Source organism: Dermacentor andersoni, chromosome 1 (assembly GCF_023375885.2).
Source record: "Dermacentor andersoni chromosome 1, qqDerAnde1_hic_scaffold, whole genome shotgun sequence".
Taxonomy (NCBI): Eukaryota; Metazoa; Arthropoda; class Arachnida; order Ixodida; family Ixodidae; genus Dermacentor; species Dermacentor andersoni.
In genome coordinates, this window is record NC_092814.1 from 299,073,940 (window position 1) to 299,094,650 (window position 20,711).

The following is a 20,711-nucleotide window of genomic DNA, read 5'->3' on the forward strand; positions in this document are numbered from 1 at the left end:
CCTCTGCCTAAGCAATTAAAGAGTTAAGACCAGAGTTGAAGATTAGGTTATTGTAATTTGAGTGCGATTTTCTCCATATAGGAGAGCTGTTAAGCTAGACTCGCGATATGAGTAAGGAAGCGATAATTTAAATCTCCATCAAACTAGCTCGGCTGTGTGGTTATATTGACTCCTTCGAAGGCCCAGTGATAGTAAAACGAACGTCTTTGTCAGCATTCATAGTAGTATGTCGTAGGAGATGTTAATATTTTTTTTTCTGTTTCGCACTCTGTAAGTGCGCCACTTAGTGTTCATTAAAAATTGCATACCGACGTCTAAATAAAACAGCGTGTTGCTAAAGAACACAGATGGAAGCAAATAATTCGTAGTTATACGCACTAATCCGAAAAGCAAAAAAAAAAGGCTGTTTACCGCACGCTCTTGGTTAGCAGCTGCTGTAGCTTTGATTGAATAGCAATGGCCACGTGTTCTCTCATACCGACGCCCTCCGGTAGTATGTGATATGCGCCACCATTCAGGACATTCTAGACACTACAGGAGCAATGGCAGCCCCATTCTCACCCTCCTTTACTATCACCTGCGTGCGGTTCTGCTCGGGACTCATGATCAGCTTCGAACTGATGATTGACGTCATCATCCAGGCCGCTAAGGACGGGATGGAGGTTAAGGTCGATGAAGGCAGCAATGTTTGAGAGCCTTCAGAATTTTAATGAGGCAGGCAATAGCGGCATTCGACGTTCTGTACCTGTACCTTGTGTCGCTACCGGATTTCGTCACTGAGCAAGCCGTAAACCGCGTTGCTAAGAGCGTCGGCTGCAATCGCGCATTACACCGAAGTGTACAGAATAAAAATTAGCGGCCTAATTCCTTATCTCTTGAATTCATGCCTAATAGTCTTTTTCTTTCTTTTTTTTGTGCCAGACCGGCTTAGCCATGCTTTAGAGCGAGCGGTACGGTGCCCGATCTTTATCACAAGGTTACCTGTAAAACGAAGGATTTTGTAGGTCCCAAGCGCTTTGTTATAATGGCATTTGACTGTACTCTCCTTGAGCACGGCCTTGCTTGGTGTCGCCAGAAGCACTACGGTTCCCCCTTATGGCCCACAGTGTATCGATGTGTAGTGACTAAGGTTTCGGCCGTGCTACGGCCAGAACGTTGGCAACGAAACATAAGTTAACCGCATGTGTGCTCATTCTTTCAAAACTACATGCATACCGGACCTACAGAACATTCTCTTCGAAAGTATATATATATATATATATATATATATATATATATATATATATATATATATATATATATATATATAAGCCGATTGTTATTCTTGCGTAGGGAATATCCTCCTGAACATCGCACATTCCCTGCGTGGCGACATTTAACAACCCATTCCGACGACGCCAAGGCGATGACCTACCTTGGGATGGATCATCTCGATGGCCGGCAGCACCTGGTTCTCAGCCTCGGTGTTGTTCCGAGCGTAGATGAGCAGGCTGCAGTACTGGCCGCGGGCCTCCACGTCTCCGTCGCGGTCTAGCAGTACTGTCTCCAGGCACTCATCGAAGGCACCGAAGTCGGAGCGGGTCGCCTGGAACGCTCCCGTCGGATACTTGCCGGTAGCATCAAGCACTGTAACGACCGCGCGGTTAACGTGGAGAGATTAATGTCGCAGCATCGAATTACTACGCAACGTCGTACAAAGTCATACACGAGACAAGTGGTGCACAGGCGTATGGAGACAATGACTGACAATGGTCGAAGGGAAGGCTGGAGCCAATGTTAGCTCCATGCTCAAGTTTTCATTCTAGATGCCGCGTAACTACGCACCGCGATATACCTCTAGCATCACGGTTGCTTGTAACTCCACAGTTTCTGATAACTTATCGGCTTCTCGTAGCGCCACAACTCCTTTTGACATCGCACACAAAGCCTCGATAACTAAAATAATGCTGCAGATGAGCTTTCCAGCCTTCATGGGTACAAAGTAACAATGAACAATGACGTTTATGTGAAGAACAAACTGGCTCATTGCTTATGTAAACATTCGTTCGGTTGTGTGTCCCGGTTAGCTATAGCTCATGTAAGGGTGTGAGGTACTTAGCGTGGTCGTTGACTCGGGGCTACTCAGTCTTTATTCACTGAGAACAAATTTGGAGCAAATGTAGCATATAGCATCATTCAGTCTCTTCAGGTTGATTACCTAAAGAAACAGGCGTTACTTGCGTGCTAAACTACAATGTTCGGGTAGTTAATAAAAGGGATCCCCTATTATGCTTCTTAATTATTCACTGTGGCGCACATGTTCCCAATGCGAAATTGAAGCCGAGCGTGAAGCGTACTTTCTGAGCAGAAATTCGAAGACTAGCGCCACTGTCGAGGTATATCCGTAGTAATTGCTGAAAAATGCACCGGTATTCCAGTAAACATATTTTCTCGAAATGTTTGACGCATACTTTTGCGAAACCTTGTGGCCGGATACCACGATAGGGGTGCTATTCTAACAATTTCTGCTGGGCCAGTATGACTTCACCAATACTCGCCTTCAGTTTCGCAATCGTGGCGTGTGCTCAACGGGGAATAACTAAAAAAAAAAAGATAATTAGTAAATCTGCTTAATTACCTCCCTGAAGTGGCCCATTCTTCAAGTTCGGATTGTCTAACTCTTCCGTCAGTACACCTCAAAAAGTGTAACGACGTTTTCTGTCACAGGCAGTTCTTAAGAATCTGTTCGAACTAAAAATAATCCACGTGATCCCAAGTTTGCCCCCGTTGCAAGCAGTACTTTTCGAGAGAAACGTGCACGGGCACTGTTGCTCGTGCTCGGCGTGGGAGCACGTTGTGTACTCTCGCTGGGCGACTTTTCCTCGCTTCATGGTTGGGGCACGCCCCACAGCGACACTGCCGTGATATGGGAAGAGCCGTAGTGGAAGGCTCCGGGTTAATTATGACCGCCCGCGGTTCTTCAACGTGCGCCTATACGTTCTAATAGACGAGTGTTTTTGCATTGCTCCCCAATCGCACTGCGACCGCCACAGCCAGTAGTTGAACTCGTGACACCACAGTTAGTTTTATTTACCTTAAAGGCCAACTGCGACGAAATTTTGGCACGCGTAAAAAAAAAAAAAAAGTTCATAGTTTCAGAAGACAGTACAGATGTGGAGCTGCCTCCGAGCAAGATTTCCCGCCTGAAATTTCCCGCAAGCCTAAAAGCAAGCAGGACTACAGGTACACACAGGCTGGGGGCATCGATGATCGCAAGCAAGGTTATTAAAGTTTTCTTCAACCGAAATGGATTCAGCAGCCTCGAATCGAAGTGTATCGATGACCGGAAGTTTTGATCACCGGAAGTTTTAATCACAGCTAGATCACAGGTAAACATGCTTAGACTTTCTCATTCGACTGCGCTTTCTGGGTGGGTGACTGGCCGATAGATTGCTTATTGAGTCGTACCACACATACTTATGTAAATTGTCGACAAAAATTTTGTTTCTCAAAAGAAATCGAGGTGCTAAAATTTCAAAAGTGCTTTTTCTTTTCTTTTTTTTTTTGTTGTTGTTGTTGGAACCCGACTCGTGGGGCTCAGATCACCTACCCATTTGGTTAACACCAACGCATACTGCGGGTCGCCAGGATGTCGTTTATACAGTTACTAACTGGGACAAGTTCCGACAGCTGATCTCAGAGGCACCATCTCAAGACAGCTTATTTAAATTTATGAGTGAGTGCTTACAAAAAGCTACAGTACAACGACGACGGAGTATCGGCAAACCAAATCCCGATCTAAAGCTTTTGCGGCTCCGCGCATCTCGACGGCGCGCTTATAGACGGGCAAAGCGCTCTAAACGACGCACCGACTGGACTATATAAAATCGCATTGATGCAGCCATACGGCAGCATACAAAACAGCTTCGTCGCAAGAGCTGGGAAGCTTTGTGTAGTTCGTTTCATACTGGAAGTAGTTTTGGAAATGTATGGCGCATACTGAACGCTCTCCGCACTCCTGAAATCTGCAAGAATCCTACTGCTGCATTGAGCATAGCGACTGACCAGTCACCAAAAGTAATAGCGGAGGCATTTGCAGAAATTTTCGTCTCTCCTGCATCCACTGATACCACAATTAGTGACCTTCCTTCTTTGACAAGTCACAGCACCATAACCGCTTCCTACGGTCTAGCCTGCCAGATGGACGAGGCACATTTCACTCTTGGGGAGCTGTGACACGCGCTGAGCCTCTCCAAACGCCGCACTGCTCCAGGCACAGATGGTGTGACCACCATCATTGGTACCATCCGCACCATCCGTACCAAGCATTGGGGAACGTTGATAAGAGTTTCCATGACCGTATATTGGACGAGTATAATGAAGTATGGAGAACCGGTGTAATCCCTGCTGAGTGGAAATCATCCGTGGTAATACCAATTTTAAAGCCCGGCCGTCCTGCAAGGCACCTCAAGTCCTACCACCAATATCCCTAACTTCAAATGTCATCAAGTTAATGGAGCGAATGGTCTTGTTTCGCTTAGATGTCAGGCTAGAGGAGCTGAATTTTTCCCCTTATGTCATGAGTGGCTTTCGTCGCCGCCGTTCAGCTCTGGACAGCATGTCAGACCTTGTCTTAGCGCTCGAATTTGCTAAAGAAAACAAGCATTCCACCTACATGCTCTTCCTAGACATACAGCAAGCTTTCGATTCAGTTCCGCATAAGGCGATTATTTTCGCTCTTGCAACCGCGGAATTTCGGGTCGTCTGCTCCAATTTGTGCATAATTTTCTATCGGAGCGCTGGATGAAAGTGCGTGTCGGAGGAGTAACTAGTGAATACCGAAATGTGAAATGTGGTGTTCCACAGGGCAGCGTATTATCGCCGCTTTTGTTTAACACCGTACTCGCCGCGTTTCCAAGTCGTTTGCCTCGGGACACTGACTTCCCTGTGAGCATAGCTGTCTACGCAGATGACATTGCTCCGTTGATAAGTGGCTCTTCGCACCTTCGACCTCGGCTTCGTGCAAGCTTGCAAAGAGCTCTCAACGCTACTTCGGAGTACTTGGGGGAAGTTGGCCTGCTCATATCACCTGCTAAGTCGGCTGCAATAGCATATCGCCGTAAACAACGCGCTCGTCAAACAATGAGCAGACTGTATCTTGACGAAATGCCTATAAACTGGGTGCGATAACACCGTTATTTGGGGTTAATTGGGGATGATCGCATCTCTTGGCGTCTTGCCGGTAAATCTGTACGACGCAAATCGCACTCCCTCCTTAAGTATGTGGCCGCCTTCACTGCTCGAGGTGCTGGCTGCGACCAAACAACGGCTCTTCAGGTGTACCACTCATCTGTACTCTCATGCATGCTGTACGCATTACCAATTTTGAACATACCACCTAGTTTGATGGCCCAACTGGAACGAGATCATCGCGTTGCCCTTCGACTAATGCTTGGATTTCCTCGTGAGGCGCAATCTATTGCATTACTCACTGAAGCGCATCAGTTACGCCTGAGGCTGTAAGCAGATCAGAGAGCTCTGTATAATATTGAGCGTCTGCGCCGCGGATCGAATGGTCAATCGCTCCTTCATCGTTTCATTCACCGCCCGTTATCTCGCATGGGAAAAATGGCGGCATTATTTAGGAATATCACTACCATTTCTGAACATGCTGCTTCAGATACGTCTCCGCCTCCAAAAGGTATCACGAAACACGTATTCCCCATTTACCTCACAATCCCTGACATGCACAAAAAGTCTGATATGGCGGTTTCAGCAATATTCCAATTGGCTCAGTCTCACATGTTCGAAAATTTTCCAGATTATCTTCAAGTTTTCACAGATGCATCTGTACACAACGACGGTCAAGGCGCCTCTGCAGCTTTTTTCTGCCCTTCAAGTCAAGTACGACGTATCTTTCAAATACCTCATCGAACTTCGTCAACAACAGCGGAACTAGCAGCGAGTAATGTTGCACTGAAATACGTGCAAGAGGAGTTTACATCGAAAGTTGTCATCTTTACGGACTCCCGTGCTGCCCTTAGCAGGTTACAACGCAGTGAGCTTGATTGTCCACTTGTGCGTAGGATTACTGACTCTGCGAGCAAAATTACATCACGTGGGGTATCTCTCGTTGCTCAATGAATACCTTCACACGTATAGGAATCGCCGGAAATGAAGAGGCTGATCGGCTCGCTTCAAGTTGCGCTCATAACAACTGTGACTGCCCAGAAATTTTGTGCAAGCTTGATGACGCTCGTCTGCTGATTCGTCGCCACCTACTCAAGCAGCATCCAGATCAGCGCGTCGCAAATGGAACGTTCCCGCCCCGTGTTCCTAGTCGAGGCTTGCCTCGTCGAACTAGAGCACAACTGCTCAAGCTGAGGGTTGGTTGCGTGAACGTGCACGAGCGTTTATACAGTCAAGGGTGTGTGGCAAGTCCATTGTGTACGTCTTGCGGCTGCTACGAGACACTTCAGCACCTTATATTTGAGTGTCCCGCTTTTAGTGCGCAGCGCATGTCGCTAGTGAGAAAATATCATCTCCTTGGCCTGCGGTGTGCGACACTCGAGGAATGTTTATACCCCAGTGGTTGTGCATCTAAACGTGATTTGTAGCGTGAACATTCAACATTCTGTAGTAGCCTGACCTTCAGTGACCGGCCCTACTGTGTGTGATCAGTACTGTGCCCTAACGCTTCTTCCTTCGAAGAGGGGAGGTGGCGGGTTCAAACACCTTGTAGTGTATATTGTGAACCGACTACCTGTGAAACGGTGCTTGCGTGCAGCTGTACTTGGCGTCTCATCGTGGAGAGCACAATTAGCCGCATAGCGAACTAGCCATGGATGTGGTTGATAATTGTGGAGGCTGTTCGACGCAGCGTCACTTTAATTCCGGCTGCAGAGTCGAAACTCGGCAGAACAACGTGCGTAGTGTACTGTGTTCTACTTTAGTCTTTAGATTTGTCCTGTTGCTCTTCCTTTCCTCTTTCCTCCCCTCCTTCCTATCTTCCATTTCTGTGTTGCTGTCACCTCCCTTCAGAAGAGTAGGCAGGCGTTGTGCCCCTTCCGGTGGCAGTTGCCAGCCTGCTCCTCGCTTTCCCTTTCCTGTTAACTGTGTATATGTGTTCAAAACAAATAATAATAATAATAATAATAATAATAATAATAATAATAATAATAATAATAATAATAATAATAATAATAATAATAATAATAATAATGTTGTTGTTGTTCGCGCCCAAAGAGTGTGCATGGTTGCTCAATGTCCGTAAACGGACGACGTGAGCAGCTTTAATTTATGCAACGTCCGAGGCTGTTTGACCGGATTGAAATACGCAGCCGTTATCGAACCTGCGAAGGCTTCGCTAGGGGAAATTTCGCCACTGAGGCGGCGTAAAAGCCCAGAAAGAAAGGGAAGCAAGGTCGTTGCTACGCCCGTGAGTCGGGTTCTTTCCTCATTAGCTTGCGGTAAACAGGCTGCGGTAATGTATATATAACTGAAATAAATGTCTCCGGTGTCTACGCGGAAAGGAGCCAACAATAATACCGTAAACACAATATCTGTAATGGAGCTCTATAGAGTGGTTTCCTTAACCACAAATTCGATGGTGTCTAAGTATATATATATATATATATATATAGGTGTGATCGCTGATTTAGGCGCAACTCTTCCAGGAAATTCGGTTCCCAATTTTGGATGGCCGATCACGCCTAACCAAGTTCCGCGCACTATAGATGCAGGCGTCACGGTTATGATGGGCCATTTGTGAAAGCGAAGGCACTGCTCAGCGCGCGGCCACGGGGTTTCTTTTCTTTCTCTCTCTCTCTTCTCCATATCCGTTCGGGCCGTAATTGTTTGTGACAACCACTTAGCAGTGTATGGGGGTGTTTATTTTTTTCATCACTCAATGTTGGTCCGGTTCTCAGCGCTATAATAAGTTCCGGTTAGCGGGGCTGCGGCGACGCTTTCTCTTTTACACGTGTGCATAATTAAATTATTGAAGTTATGAGGTTACGTGCCAAAACCACGATCTGATTATGAGGCAAGCCGTAGGGGGGGGACTCCGGAAATTTCAACCACCTGGGATTCTTTAGCATGCACCTAAAGCTATGTACCACGGGTGTTTTCGCATTTCGCGCCTATCGAAATGCGGTCGCCATGACCGGGATTCGATCCCGCGACATCGTGCTTAGTAGCCCAACACCATAGCCACTAAGCAACCACGGCGGGTAAACGTGTGCGTAGCTAACGCCCAATTGATAAACAGTTAAAGGAAATGTTCAATGGCCTTTGTATCTTTTCACAGGCAAAACTATTTACTATACACGCTAGCGATGGATTAACGCGACAAAAACTTCGTTTTCAGTTGCGGAGCTTTCACGGCAGCTTGAGTCCATATCACCTATTGCGAGCGGCCCTTGCTGCAGACGTTTGCATTGGAAATCCTCAAAAGACAAGGGGCGAGCGTTGAAGACACGTACGCAGTACTGTGCAGGTCTCTTTTGCTTTCGTTTCTTGATTTTGACGCGTTATTTGGCGATCATGAATAACCAAGTAGCCCGAATTTCAGCTTTGTAGTGTATTCGTAAACTAGCATATGAAATTTTCATCCGTACCAAATTAGAATATGCGTCTACAATTTGGAATCCGCATCAAAAGCACTTGATTGACACTTTAGAAGCTACTCAAAATCGTGCCTCCCGTTTTATCTTATCGAATTATGACAACACTATCAGCATTACTAACTTGAAGTTATCTATTCGTCTACCCCTTTTAGCATCAATACGTATAATTTCGCAACTCTGCTTATTCCATAAATTGTACTATAACTTACCTGACCTTCGTTCCTCGCTTTTATTTCCACCCGTCTGCTCATCACATCGTCTATTCAATTCTTTAAGTATCCAACTCCTTCATAGTTCTACAAATGCTTTCAACAAATCCTTCCTTCCCGTTGAAATAGAACAATGGAACTCGCTCACGGAATCCGTTGTTGTGGAGCAAAACCCTTCGAAATTTCGAGAGTTACTAACCACCCATATTTGCAACTAATTATGCAAAAACCTGTTTTTTTTTTAGTGTCTTTTCAGTTGTTGCTTTTTGTGGCTTTGTACATGACCATTCCTTCGATGTTTGTATTATTGTTTTGCCCCCCCCCCCCTTATGTAATACCCCACATGGGGCCCTTAAGGGAATGATAAATGATGAATGATGATGAATGATGAGTATACATTTGTGTTAAGTTTACGTGCTATAGCTTTAGCTCTTGTACCGTACCTGTCAATAAACGGGAAGTTTAGACACTCTTAAGCAGGGGCCTCTCTTGTATTCACGTCAATTTTCACCACTTGCTATCAGTTTATGGAACATTTGTTGCCTCCGTATGTTCTATTCGATTGTCTTTGTACATGTAATAGTGGAGTAGCGTGCGTGTCGTCCTGCTGATATTACGTTTACTTAATATGAAATGAGTCCTTCTTCTCAGTTCTACTCGTTCGAATTATGCGGTGGCAGGAAGGATATTCGTCGAGGAACACGGAAAAAAACATTTGCGCAGACATGATGTGGTCGAGATTTATGTCAGCTCCTTTTATGCGTTCTACGTTCCGGGCTCCAATTTGCACTGGTGGATTCCTCAATTGTTTTGCGTCGAGTGGGTGAGAAATTATACTCTGGGGTTTTACGCGCCAAAACGACGATCTCATTATGATGCGCGCCGTAGTGGGGCACCACCTGGAGTTCTTTAACGTGCCCCCAGTGCACGTTGCACGGGCATTTTCACATTTCGCACCGCCCGTCCAAATTTTGATTTGATTCCGCGAACTCGTGATTAGCAGTACAACACCAGATCCACTAAGCAACCACGGCGGGTAGTTGAGCGGGTTCCGAAGAATCTGGGACCCGCCGCACACTCTAATGTGCTTGTCTAATGTGTGTTCTACAGTTCGACAACCGAAACCTCAAAATGAGCCCTCTTTGTATGCAAGCAATAAACAAATGAGGCAGACAGTCCATGCGTGAGCGCAGCCCGGCTGTGCTCGGCTGCGTATGGATAAGGGGTATGCCAAGCATTTTAAAAAAAACAAGACGCAGAAAGAAAGTTGTGCAAATCGTCATTATCTCGGAGTATTCTTGTCGTTTAATATCGAAGCAAGGGAATATCTGATATCTCAGTAGCGCGCAGCGATCTCTGAGATGTCTTTCACGCTCTCGCACATGAGGTCAGGCGGCGCTGCTTGCGGAACCACTAGCGGACGGAATCAGCGCGTGCTTTATGGCATTCCGGCTGTGATCATATTTGCATAACTTTCCACAGAGGCGTATTCGTCAAACGAAATATTAAGACAAATTGCGTTTTAGTCAACGTGAAGTGTACTGAAAATCGGCGCAGTTGCCTAGATGTGAGGGCAAGAATATTCACTGCAAAAAGGACAAGTTACACCTTACGGCCCACGTGACGAGTTGAGGGTGTCAGGCCGCACGAGGGGAAGAAATCATCGGCGATGTGTTTACGCGTGCGTAAGTGCTCGACCTTTTCAGATGACTCTACGAGGACCAATGGTCAAATGCTGAACGGCTGATCACACACATAAGGCACCATTTTATATGGTCTCTTAAATGAACCTGGAATTAACAAGAAACATGTTGAAGTATTTCTTTACCAGCCGCCTGTAGTCTATAGGTGACTAAAAGTTAAGCACATCGGTACTTTAAGAGGGCCCTGTTGCGACTTCAATTTAAGTGAATCATGTCATCATCACTTTAAAGCCGTTGAATTTCGTGGTCAGAACATTTCTCATAGACAAGCATGCGGTATTATTACTTGATAAATCCTGTTCATATAATCACTCCTATAAATTTAAAAAGCATGCGAAAGGTACAAGAGCTCTAGAAGATAGAATTCAACATAGGATAGGAAGTTATACTCACGAAAGCAGAGTCGCCAGCGCTTCCTCTTTTTAAAAAACGTGCAGGATAGTTGTCTGAAATTGCAACCGCCGGTTGTAGATGTCAGCTGACATTTATAGGGGACGCTGACATCTACAACTGGTGTTTGGCTGCTTCTTGTTGCGCAAATTTTTCCAAATTCATAGATTGAAGGATGAAGCAAGTACGATTTGTCAATGTAGCTTGGATTAAAAAAATTGTTCATTCAAAATTTCCCGTGAACCAAAGATTTGCGAAATTTTTTAAAGGTAAAATCTACAGAAGTCCTGAATAGCTTAGTTGAATATATATATATATATATATATATATATATATATATATATATATATATATATATATATATATATATATATATATATATATATATAGGAATAACGTAATGAAACTGTCGGCTTCTACGTCTATAGCTGATTGATTAGTAGTGCATTCAAAGTTCAGATTAACAAACCTACACGTGCTATGAATTTTAAGACATACTTCAAAAAGACTAATCTCATGTCGATAGGGGCGTGACATCGTAAATGCAGCCTGGATAGCCGTAGTAGGTTCAAAGCTTTAGTTCGCGAGACCATTATTATGCAAGAGTTCTTGTACCAAAAGTTAGAAACTACCGCTTGTTATTTGTTACGCAGCTTTCTTGTGTCGGTGATGCTAGAATTCGTTCAACGCTAAACAAGCACCGAGTGAAATTTCAATAATAAACGATTCGGAAGTTGTCAAGGCCGATAGCCAGGTAGCACATTGAACGTGTCGCCCACATAGCGCCGCTTCGGCTAAAGGGAATGCCACGCGTTTTCTTTCGGAGTTGTTCTAAACTAGAATGTGCGTGCGATATTGCGAAATAGAAATAAAGTGCACATAGACTTTTGTTACTATCAATCGAAGGGGGCTCAGAAGTTACTAGAATTGTCTCTTTTTTCTTTAAGTCACTTATGTGTTTGAACATTCCCACACTTAAAACACATTTACACTACTCGCTTTGAAACGCAATGGTCTTGTCCCACCGCTTCATTTATTCTTAAAATCTGTTTAGCGATTCCTGCAAACTGATGCCCCTCAGCACTTTCATTTTCTTCTTTGCCTCCTGCACACATTGAAAATGCTTCGTTAAAGTCTCGATCCACTTTTGGAAATCGCAAGGGCACGATACGCGTAATCTATGTGCAATACCCGCCGTGGTTGCGTAGTGGATATGGTGTTGGGCTGCTAAGCACAAGGTCGCGGGGTCAAATCCCGGCCACGGTGACCGCATCTCGACGGGGACGAAAACACCCGTTTACTTAGATTCAGGTGCACGTGAAAGAACCCCAGGTGGTCGAAATTTCCGGAGTCCCCACTACGGCGTGCCTCATAATCAGAAAGCGGTTTTGGCACGTAAAACCCTATAATTTAATTTTTAATCTGTGTGCAATGAAGTAGCATTCTCTTCTTATTCTGTCCGGATGTGCTGCACGCTCAGTGCTGTGTTGGCAGGAGCGTTATCATTGCGCACAAGCCACACGCCTGAGCTAAACAGAACGGTGCGTTTTCTTCAAACTGCGTCACGCAACCGCTCGGGCACTTCAATGTAAAATGCCGTTTACTCTCTGATCTCGCAATAGGAATTCCAAATGATGAAGCTTTCGAAGGTGATAAAATTTCCCGAGATGGAACAGAAGTCGATGACCGCGCGTTCTTTAACATGGGCCATAGCAAATGTAATGCAGACAGCGACAGAAGATAAAAAGAAACAATGCAGGGAGCGGACGAAACTTTACACATGGACGCTGCTTGGCCACGTGAGGGAGACGATAATGCAGTAAGCGCGCCTTGTGGCACTCGGCGATATGAATTTCCCTTCCATGCATACATAAAAACATCTCGTTTCTCTTGAGCTCCCCCCTCGTTTACCGATTTTCAGCACGTGTACATATCTCTACAAAAAAGCCGCTGCTCAAGACTGTTAAGAAGAAATTGCTCACCTATCACTGCGCATACGCTATTCTGACCGATGGTGCAAAATATGAAGGCGGAAGCAACAGCTGGGCCGTACGAACCCCGACAGCGAGTGGTCGGCGTTCCTCCGACGTACCGCTGCTTTTCTAATTTTAGCTCACGACACCGCGTAAACAAGAGAGCGACTGTCAACTTACACCTGATAGCCCAGGGATCGAGGTTCTTGATGGCTCGCACCAGCTTGAGAAGGCCGAAGCTGCACTCAGTCGACACCTCGGCCTTTAGAAGCTTGCGGGTGAACGTGGGGGAAGACTGGTCGATTGCACTTCCGATCCACTCCTTTAGCATCTTTACGTAGTTGACCTCCAGTTCCGCTGTCGAAAGCGTGGTGCTGATTGTTGTTGCTGTTGTTGTCTCATCTTGTGAGTCGGTGTCGTTGGGTGAGCATTTGCACTGCGTGGGGCCCGTCACAAGGGCGATCAGAAGGACGAGTAACAGCTTTGTGCGTTGCGGGGACGCGGTCAGCGGACGCCAGAAAAGCATGACCAGAGAATGACTAGACGTCCACGGCTGGGACACTTGTGGGGCAGGAGGGGAAATTTGAGCTGCGTTCTTCGTCGCGCACAGTTTCTCGTAGAGCACCGGATTCACGGAACGCGAAAGAAGCAAAGTTTTTGCGGCGTAGCGAGAACCCTTTTGCTTCGTCTAGAAGTAAGGCATAAATAACGATGGATCTACACACAATCCCGAAAAGGAACGGCACCGATGGCAGTATCTCTGACGAAATAAAGTCACGAACACACGGTGCTGCCTTCAGCGACGGAGTTAATTCGGAAATGGGTAGATGTGCCTCGTGGCGAGTGCTCCGAATGAAGCAGGCGGGCAGAGGTCCCTCTCCTTTGTCAAGACATGCGTAACTACCGAGCGTAAAAATTGCTTCGGGAAGGGCCCCGTTGGCACACCTTCAATCTTACTCTGAGTCAGGTGGAAGCCCGGGAAGCGAGGTCGGGGGGCAGCGGCAGCTATGCTTCCCCTCGCCGTGATGACGTGTTGCCTTCCGCTCTTCTCTCCCACTCACTACCGCTCGTCGCTGGCGCCAACCCTCTCTAGCGTGCTCTCTCTCTCTCTCTCTCTCTCACGGGCTCGTGTTGTCCCATCAACTGGCCGTGAGGGCAGCCCCAGTCTCCGTCTTCCAGGGCAAAGCTCTGTTAACCTGGATGCTGTCCAGCGCGGGTCGCCACGCAGGCGGCCTCGAATTAGAGAGGAAGGAGAACAGCGACAACGAAGAACGATTAAAGCGTCAATGCAAACAAATGGAAGCCTCAGGCGAAATAAGGACTTAGCGCATCGGTGTTTACTCTGCTAAACATAACACTCTCTACTTTGTGTCTTTTTTACGAAGATGGCAAGCGCGACGGAGTTATTATCTAAGGAAGTAAAAGTTCTGAATTTTTTCTGCTGTTGTTCGCAAATAGGTTAGAGCCTTTGAGAAGTGTGTCTAACAGCTGCATTCCTACCACAGCCTCATAGAAAGCTAAGCATGCCCAGGTGCGTGAATTGTTTGCCTGTTTGGTTTTGTTTACTGTGGTTACAGTCGGTTCTCAGATAAAAAAAGAAAGAAAGAGAGAGCACTATTGCGAAGCTGGTATGTGTTGTCCACGTTTAACACTGAGAAAGATACGGAAAAGGCGTGGATTGACAAGGTCACGATAAACACCTTTTAAATACTATAATTTGGGGCCGCAATGTTATTGCAAATTATTCAGCAGTGTAAATGTAAGCATATGGAGTGAAAGGCGCTTAAACTTGTTACCTTGAATAACTGTTTGCAGGTATACAGAAATTACCTGTGAAAATATTGATGCTCGTGGTAGTAAAATTTTTTACAATTATGTTCGTTACCTCAAAGCATCTGGGACGAATAGTTACCTTTCCGTAGGACATATCTGAGGATGAGCGGTTGGTGGCACAGGTGACGGCGTCGATCTATGCACGTGAGGGGATAAGCATTTGGTCCACTGTGGAGAATGTGGAACCTCCTCACTACCAACAGCTCGTTGAATGACAGTTAGTCATTTTGCCATTAGTCCCTGAGGAACGAATAGTTGATTCTTTAGGGACCCAATGGTGGTGGTAAGGTGCTTACTCTTTAGGAGACTAAACGTCTGCCCTCTTATGTGCTTTTTCTCTACCGATCATCGGCTCCGAAGGCAGTGGAGGCACTTTTGTGCTTGATGAGAACGACTTGCTTGTGCGAGCGCCACTGACTGCTAGTGCTGTCCGTGCGCGTGGTCGCAGTCACCGCGTTACTTTCCCTCCCTTTCTCTCTTCTTCCTATTTCCGTTTTTTCTTCCGCTAGAGTAGGGCAGCCACTCGTAATCTCGACTGGTTATCATCCCTGCCTTCTTTCTTTAGTTCTCTCACTCTCTTGTCTCAGGGATACGGTGGTACCAACGACAACTATCCGAGAACTTCGCAATGTATTCGCGACATCGGCAAAACATGCAGGGACTCCTGCGGGCCAGCGTTCATTTTTCTCTTTCAGTGCGAATATCGCAGTGTGGCTGCTAAGAAATAGAAACATTTTTCTTGCCGAAAGGGTGATGGCCTGAAACACGGGCGTCTCAGAGCCCGTCTATTAAGTTACTCGAGCGCGTAAACTTCACCAGTGCCTCGGCCGACTTCTGGAGGGACGACTGCTCAGACCGGCACTCTAGAGTTCGTATTCACACAAAAAAAGAAAAAGCATTATTACGCTACAATGCAGACACCAACCGGTCATGTGGATTCCGATATTACGAAGAAGAATACGGGCGAACGATAGCAAACAGCAAATAAGCAGATTGCAGCGCGAAACAGGAATGCACACATAGATAGAACCTTTTGATGATCGTCGGTATTAAGCCTGTGTTACATGATGCTATTTTCATCGCACCGGAAGAGGGATTTCCGTCGCATGCAACGTGCAGTCGCAGTGCAGACCCCCCCCCCCCCCCTTTTTTTTTTCGACTGCAATCAAGTGGTTGGTCGCCCGTCGCACCGATCGCAATTGCGCCGACAGCTATTTAGTGGTTGGTTTTGAGATGTGAGGTCGCGCTCAACAAATGCAATCGCGGAGACATGTATTACCGATTCCGGTACGTAGCACCGATGCGCGAAGTGAGAATAGAAAGCTTGAACAGCAGATTCCATTCTCCCGTTTCTATGCGTTTGTTGACATGCTACGTATTAAATGAGGTGCATTTGCACGTTTGCTTCGTATGCTGTAGATCTAGTACCTTCGCGATTTGCCAATACTACGATGTATTCGATCCCCACGAGACGTATGGCCTTTTGGGATCGTCACAATGTTTTTAATTGTTGAGCAGCATGCAAAAAATCGCGCGTACAGAACAGTTTAAATAATTGCAACCTCGGCAAGGGAATTTGACAAGAGAGTAAAGTACCCGAACGGTCGCGCGTTGAGCTGAACACGCGACCGTTTTGTTGCATTGCTTTCCTGTAGGTTTTTATTTCGCACGTAAATTTCCCGATGCATGATGAAAGGTTATCTTATCTCACCTGTTTATTCAATTTGACATGCCAAACGTGCAGGTTATATCGCAATCAATTTAGCATATATAACTTCGTGGCTTGAATAAATAGCGTCGTCAATTTGTTTTCGAATATTTCCTGCACGTTTAGTTATATCTCTTCTTCAATGGGGCGACTTTTTTTTTCTTCAGAGAAGCCAATAAACCTTGAATATGTGGCGTACTTTGTATCCTTACTGCACCTGTATTAACCCTTGCTTTGAACAGTAATTAATTACACAGTTGCATAACATTATTGGCTCGCAATAATGACACAGAGACAACGCAACCTCCCGCAACGCCATGTAAACTCGTGAAACAATGCGAAAAGCAGGCAAACAGCGTGTTCTTATGTAGGTGAAACAGTAGAAGACGACACAATAAAGAAAAGCAAATCAAAACTATGCACTTAGGTCGGCCACTTGCATCACTTCCGATGAATTATTGCGTCCTTTAAGTATACGCGGATCTTGCACGTCCACAGGTAAGCAAGTGCGCAGAAATATTCTTTCTAATAAAGTTGTGATCACAATTATTAGTGTGTAAACCCATATAACAATATCGTCTGTCATTACTACCTTTATAAGTAGTGAAATAGCGTGCTACTTACAAGAACATTTCACCCTGGGATTTTAAAAGAAATTTCTGCATTTCAAGCATCCACAATATGAAGTTCATTCAATAAAGGGCGAAGAACAGTTTTTTTTTACAGTGACAGACTAACTTTTTCAATTTTTACCAACATACTGTGAAGAAAAGAAAAATAGAAACCTGTCGATAACAAAACTCCCCTTCAATTTATTAACCTGCCACAGTGGTTATGGCATTCTGCTGCTAACACAAGGCGAGGGGTCGAATTGCCAGCCGTGGCAGTCACATTTCGATGACAATCATAGGCGAAAAATCTCCTGCACTTAGACCTACTTCACCATCATTTATTGAACTCTTAAACTTCCAATGGCTATGGCATAAGAGGATCATGCATGCGCAAAATCTAACAAGCAATACTAACACCAACCGCAAGCAAAGCGCACAATTGCAAAACGAGCATCTTTCCGATACCTTAATGTAGAAAAGATTCATTGCCTCAATATGTATTTTTCAATAGCGGTGCGCAGATAAGCAGGAACAGGCATAGTAAGTGCGCTATCAGGAGGCTCGTTCTACATATGTATAAATGCTAAAAGACATGAATGCTCATATACTACATCATGCACAAAGCAGAGAGAAAACCATTTTCAAGGGTTCTCCCTTCTGGCAGATATGAGTGGGTGGTAAGCAGCTGAAACTTTATTAGAGGGCATGGTGTAATACCGCTTGTAAAAGAATGAAGAGAGTACCTACCAGCAATACTTTGTAGAGAGAGCCTCCTTTACAGCAGACATTGCCTTGCCCAGTGTAATAGGAAAGAATAAAATGGTACCCATCGTGGAGGCTTTGTGGTTAGGGCGTTGCGCGGCTAAGCACGAAGTCGCGGGATGTAATGCCGGCCGCCGCGGCCATGTTTTAATGGGAAAAACTGCAACATTGCGCGTGTACTGTGAAGTGATTTCACATCAAAGAATTCCAGGCTGTCAAAATTAATCCTGAGTCCCTTACTGTGGCATGCCTCATAATCAGATTGTGGTTTTGATACGTAAAATTCCAGATTTTAAATTACTTTAATTAAAGAATAAGACGAGCAGCTTTGTTTTGTTAAGATCCCAAACGATTTGCCAGGATAATTGAATGACAATTTCCATAATGGATGCATATTCAAGCTCTGAGCTAATTAAAATTCTGTAAGCAATTCATTTACTGTCACTGTTAAGAGGAACAAACACAAAGGACGACGAAGGGAACCCAATGTAGAGCTGGCAGGCTACTTAGTATCGCATGACAAACCAGTGAGATGAATACCCAAATGTTTATAAAAGGAACAGTACTGATACACTAGCCATGGAGAGCTTTTTGTCGTAGAAAAGGAGTCGTGTGCTTGCTCGTCAAATTATTCATACTCATAAGGCATAGAGCGCATCATGAACATAGTTTGTCCTGGTTTCGCTGTAATGTACCGTCATATGGCAACTTCCCTTACTGATAAATCACAAAACAATCGAAAAAACGATGTGCATTGCATAATATTCGATTGCGCCATGAACTTTGCATGTATCACGTAATCATGGATAAATCGATTCGCATTAGGTGAAATGCCATCGGACAGATCATTGATGTGTAGGCAAAACAATAAGTACGATTGCCCGAGGACCTCCTTAATGCACTGGAAGATGAGGGGATGCGCTGCTGCTGCTTACAATGTATTGAAAATGGCTTCAAAGAAACGCTGCTGTCCATGTGATCACATGAATCAAAGACCATTGCTTTGATTTCAAAGATGAAGCATTTCTGTTGCTCCTTGCTGAAGGCTTTAACACAATCAAGATGTAGCGTGTAGCCCCCTACAATAGAATGTGTACTAGAATGTAAGCCAGTGAAAGGATTAATTTCCACAACACAGATTGCATTCCACGTTCAGGAATCATACACACATCATTTGCGGCTTCCTTCAAGGGCAGACGTATGTTTTGAGATTGGTGCTTGCGTGTGGCGCAAGAGTATGGCTAGGAGCCAGCGCCGCTTATGCGCAATCATGAGCAATGTATGTACAAACATCATTTCTTCAGAAGGTAGGGGAGCGCAAGGAACTCGTTGCGCTGACAGGACCACTTCGGTGCAGCTGAATACTGCATGTACGATGAGGGTGGGCTTGTTGATAGGCGATCTTGTATTTTGTTGTAGCACGGACCGAATGATATACGTACAGTCAACAGCAAAAGATTGCGGGATGCGCGAGCGCGTGGCAAAGCGACCCTCTTCCCCTTCTAGCGGTGATCACCCCTGGTGCCGAGACCGACGCCTGCACGCATGCGCGTCCCTCCGAGACTGCAAGCGTGCATGTTTCCGCGCTTCCTGCTTGCGCGCCGGCGATATCCGAATGTAGCCGCGAGGTAGCCCTCTTGCGATACGCGCTGTGGCGGTTTCGACGGGCGAAACTGTGTGAAACGTGTTTAGAAGCTTGAACTTGAGGGCGCCACTGCGGCCGCGTTTTGTCGAGTCACGAGCGCTGACGCATAGGGCCGGTCCGGTGGCGAACGCAACAAGTCATTTTTTTTTTTCTGGGCTGCACCTTTTAGTGGCCAATCTTCGTTGTTTCTTTCTTTTTACGAACGGTGCGTTCTACCGCAGAAGAGCGTGGCAGAAGACGCGCTCTATAGAAGGAGATCGGCAAGACGAAAATGGACAATTGATTTCCGTTGTATAAACGAAGTTCTGCACTCTTAGGCAAAGTTACACCCTTTGGCTTGCCCCTTCTGCCACACAACAATAATCGTTATCTGCCTTCATGCGTTTCCTTTCTTTAACGCTGCGAGCCCGGTACTTTCCAGTAACGAACGGCACGCGCGTTATCAGCATAGAACAGTTTACACCCTTTGGAGTGCCGCTTCTGATAACGTGCGTGCCGTTCGTTACTGGAAAGTCCCTGGCTCGCAGCGTTAAAGAAAGGAAACGCATCAAGGCAGATAACGATTATTGTTGTGTGGCAGAAGGGGCAAGCCATAGGGTGTAACTTTGCCTAAGAGTGTGCCCGTCGAAGCCGCCACGGCGCATATCGCACGAGCGCTACCTCGCGGCTACATTCAGATATCGCCGGCGCGCAAGCAGGAAGCGCGGAAACGTGCACGCTTGCAGTCTCGGAGGGACGCGCATGCGTACAGGCGTCGGTCTCGACACCAGGGATTGACGGCAAGAAGAGGAGGAGGGTCGCTTTGCCACGCGCTCGCGCATCCCGCAATCTTTTGCTGTTGACTGTACATACAAGGCACATGAGACAAGACACAGCACTGAACAAATAGCTACGAACAGCTGTTTACGCACGCCGTGTCTGTTCGCACTGAACTTCAGGAACCGCCGTTGCGCACTCGAACAACTTAAACTTCAACACGTTCTTAAATTACAAAACGCGCGTATTGTTCGTTCTTAATAAGGACAGGTCAGTAATATTATAATGTACATGTTTTCTTTTTTTTTTTCTTTTTTTACAGCGAAGCTGTATATGGCTAGGTTCTGGGAAAAATTGCGTGCGTCTATCGTGTCCGTGTGTAGACACAAAACTCCCCTACCTGGGCCGATCCCGAAGATAGTGCAATACCGGGCCGACTCATGGTGGAGGTGAAGCAGGCTTTAAGCACTCCGCCAGCTTGGAAACATAATTACGATATTGACACGTGTACTTAT

The 20,711-nt window shown here is 45.8% G+C and overlaps 1 protein-coding gene across 1 annotated transcript; it reads right to left on the reverse strand.

Annotated features, from left to right (window-relative positions):
- Window positions 1-1,375: 1,375 nt before the first annotated feature.
- Window positions 1,376-13,718, reverse strand: LOC129381045 (uncharacterized). The gene is made up of 2 exons (XM_055063510.1): window positions 13,062-13,718; window positions 1,376-1,626 (listed from the first exon to the last, which is right to left on the reverse strand). The coding sequence occupies exons 1-2, from the start codon at window positions 13,405-13,407 to the stop codon at window positions 1,376-1,378; spliced, it is 597 nt and encodes a 198-aa protein (XP_054919485.1). The 5' UTR covers window positions 13,408-13,718.
- Between the last annotated feature and the right edge of the window lie 6,993 nt (window positions 13,719-20,711).

Excerpts from the sequence above, each read along its gene's own strand:
- LOC129381045 (XM_055063510.1), bottom strand. The coding sequence starts at position 13,407 with ATGCTTTTCTGGCGTCCGCTGACCGCGTCCCCGCAACGCACAAAGCTG. Across the intron at positions 1,627-13,061 it reads CGATCCCTGGGCTATCAGGT|TGCTTGATGCTACCGGCAAG; the intron begins GTAAGTTGACAG and ends CGGTCGTTACAG.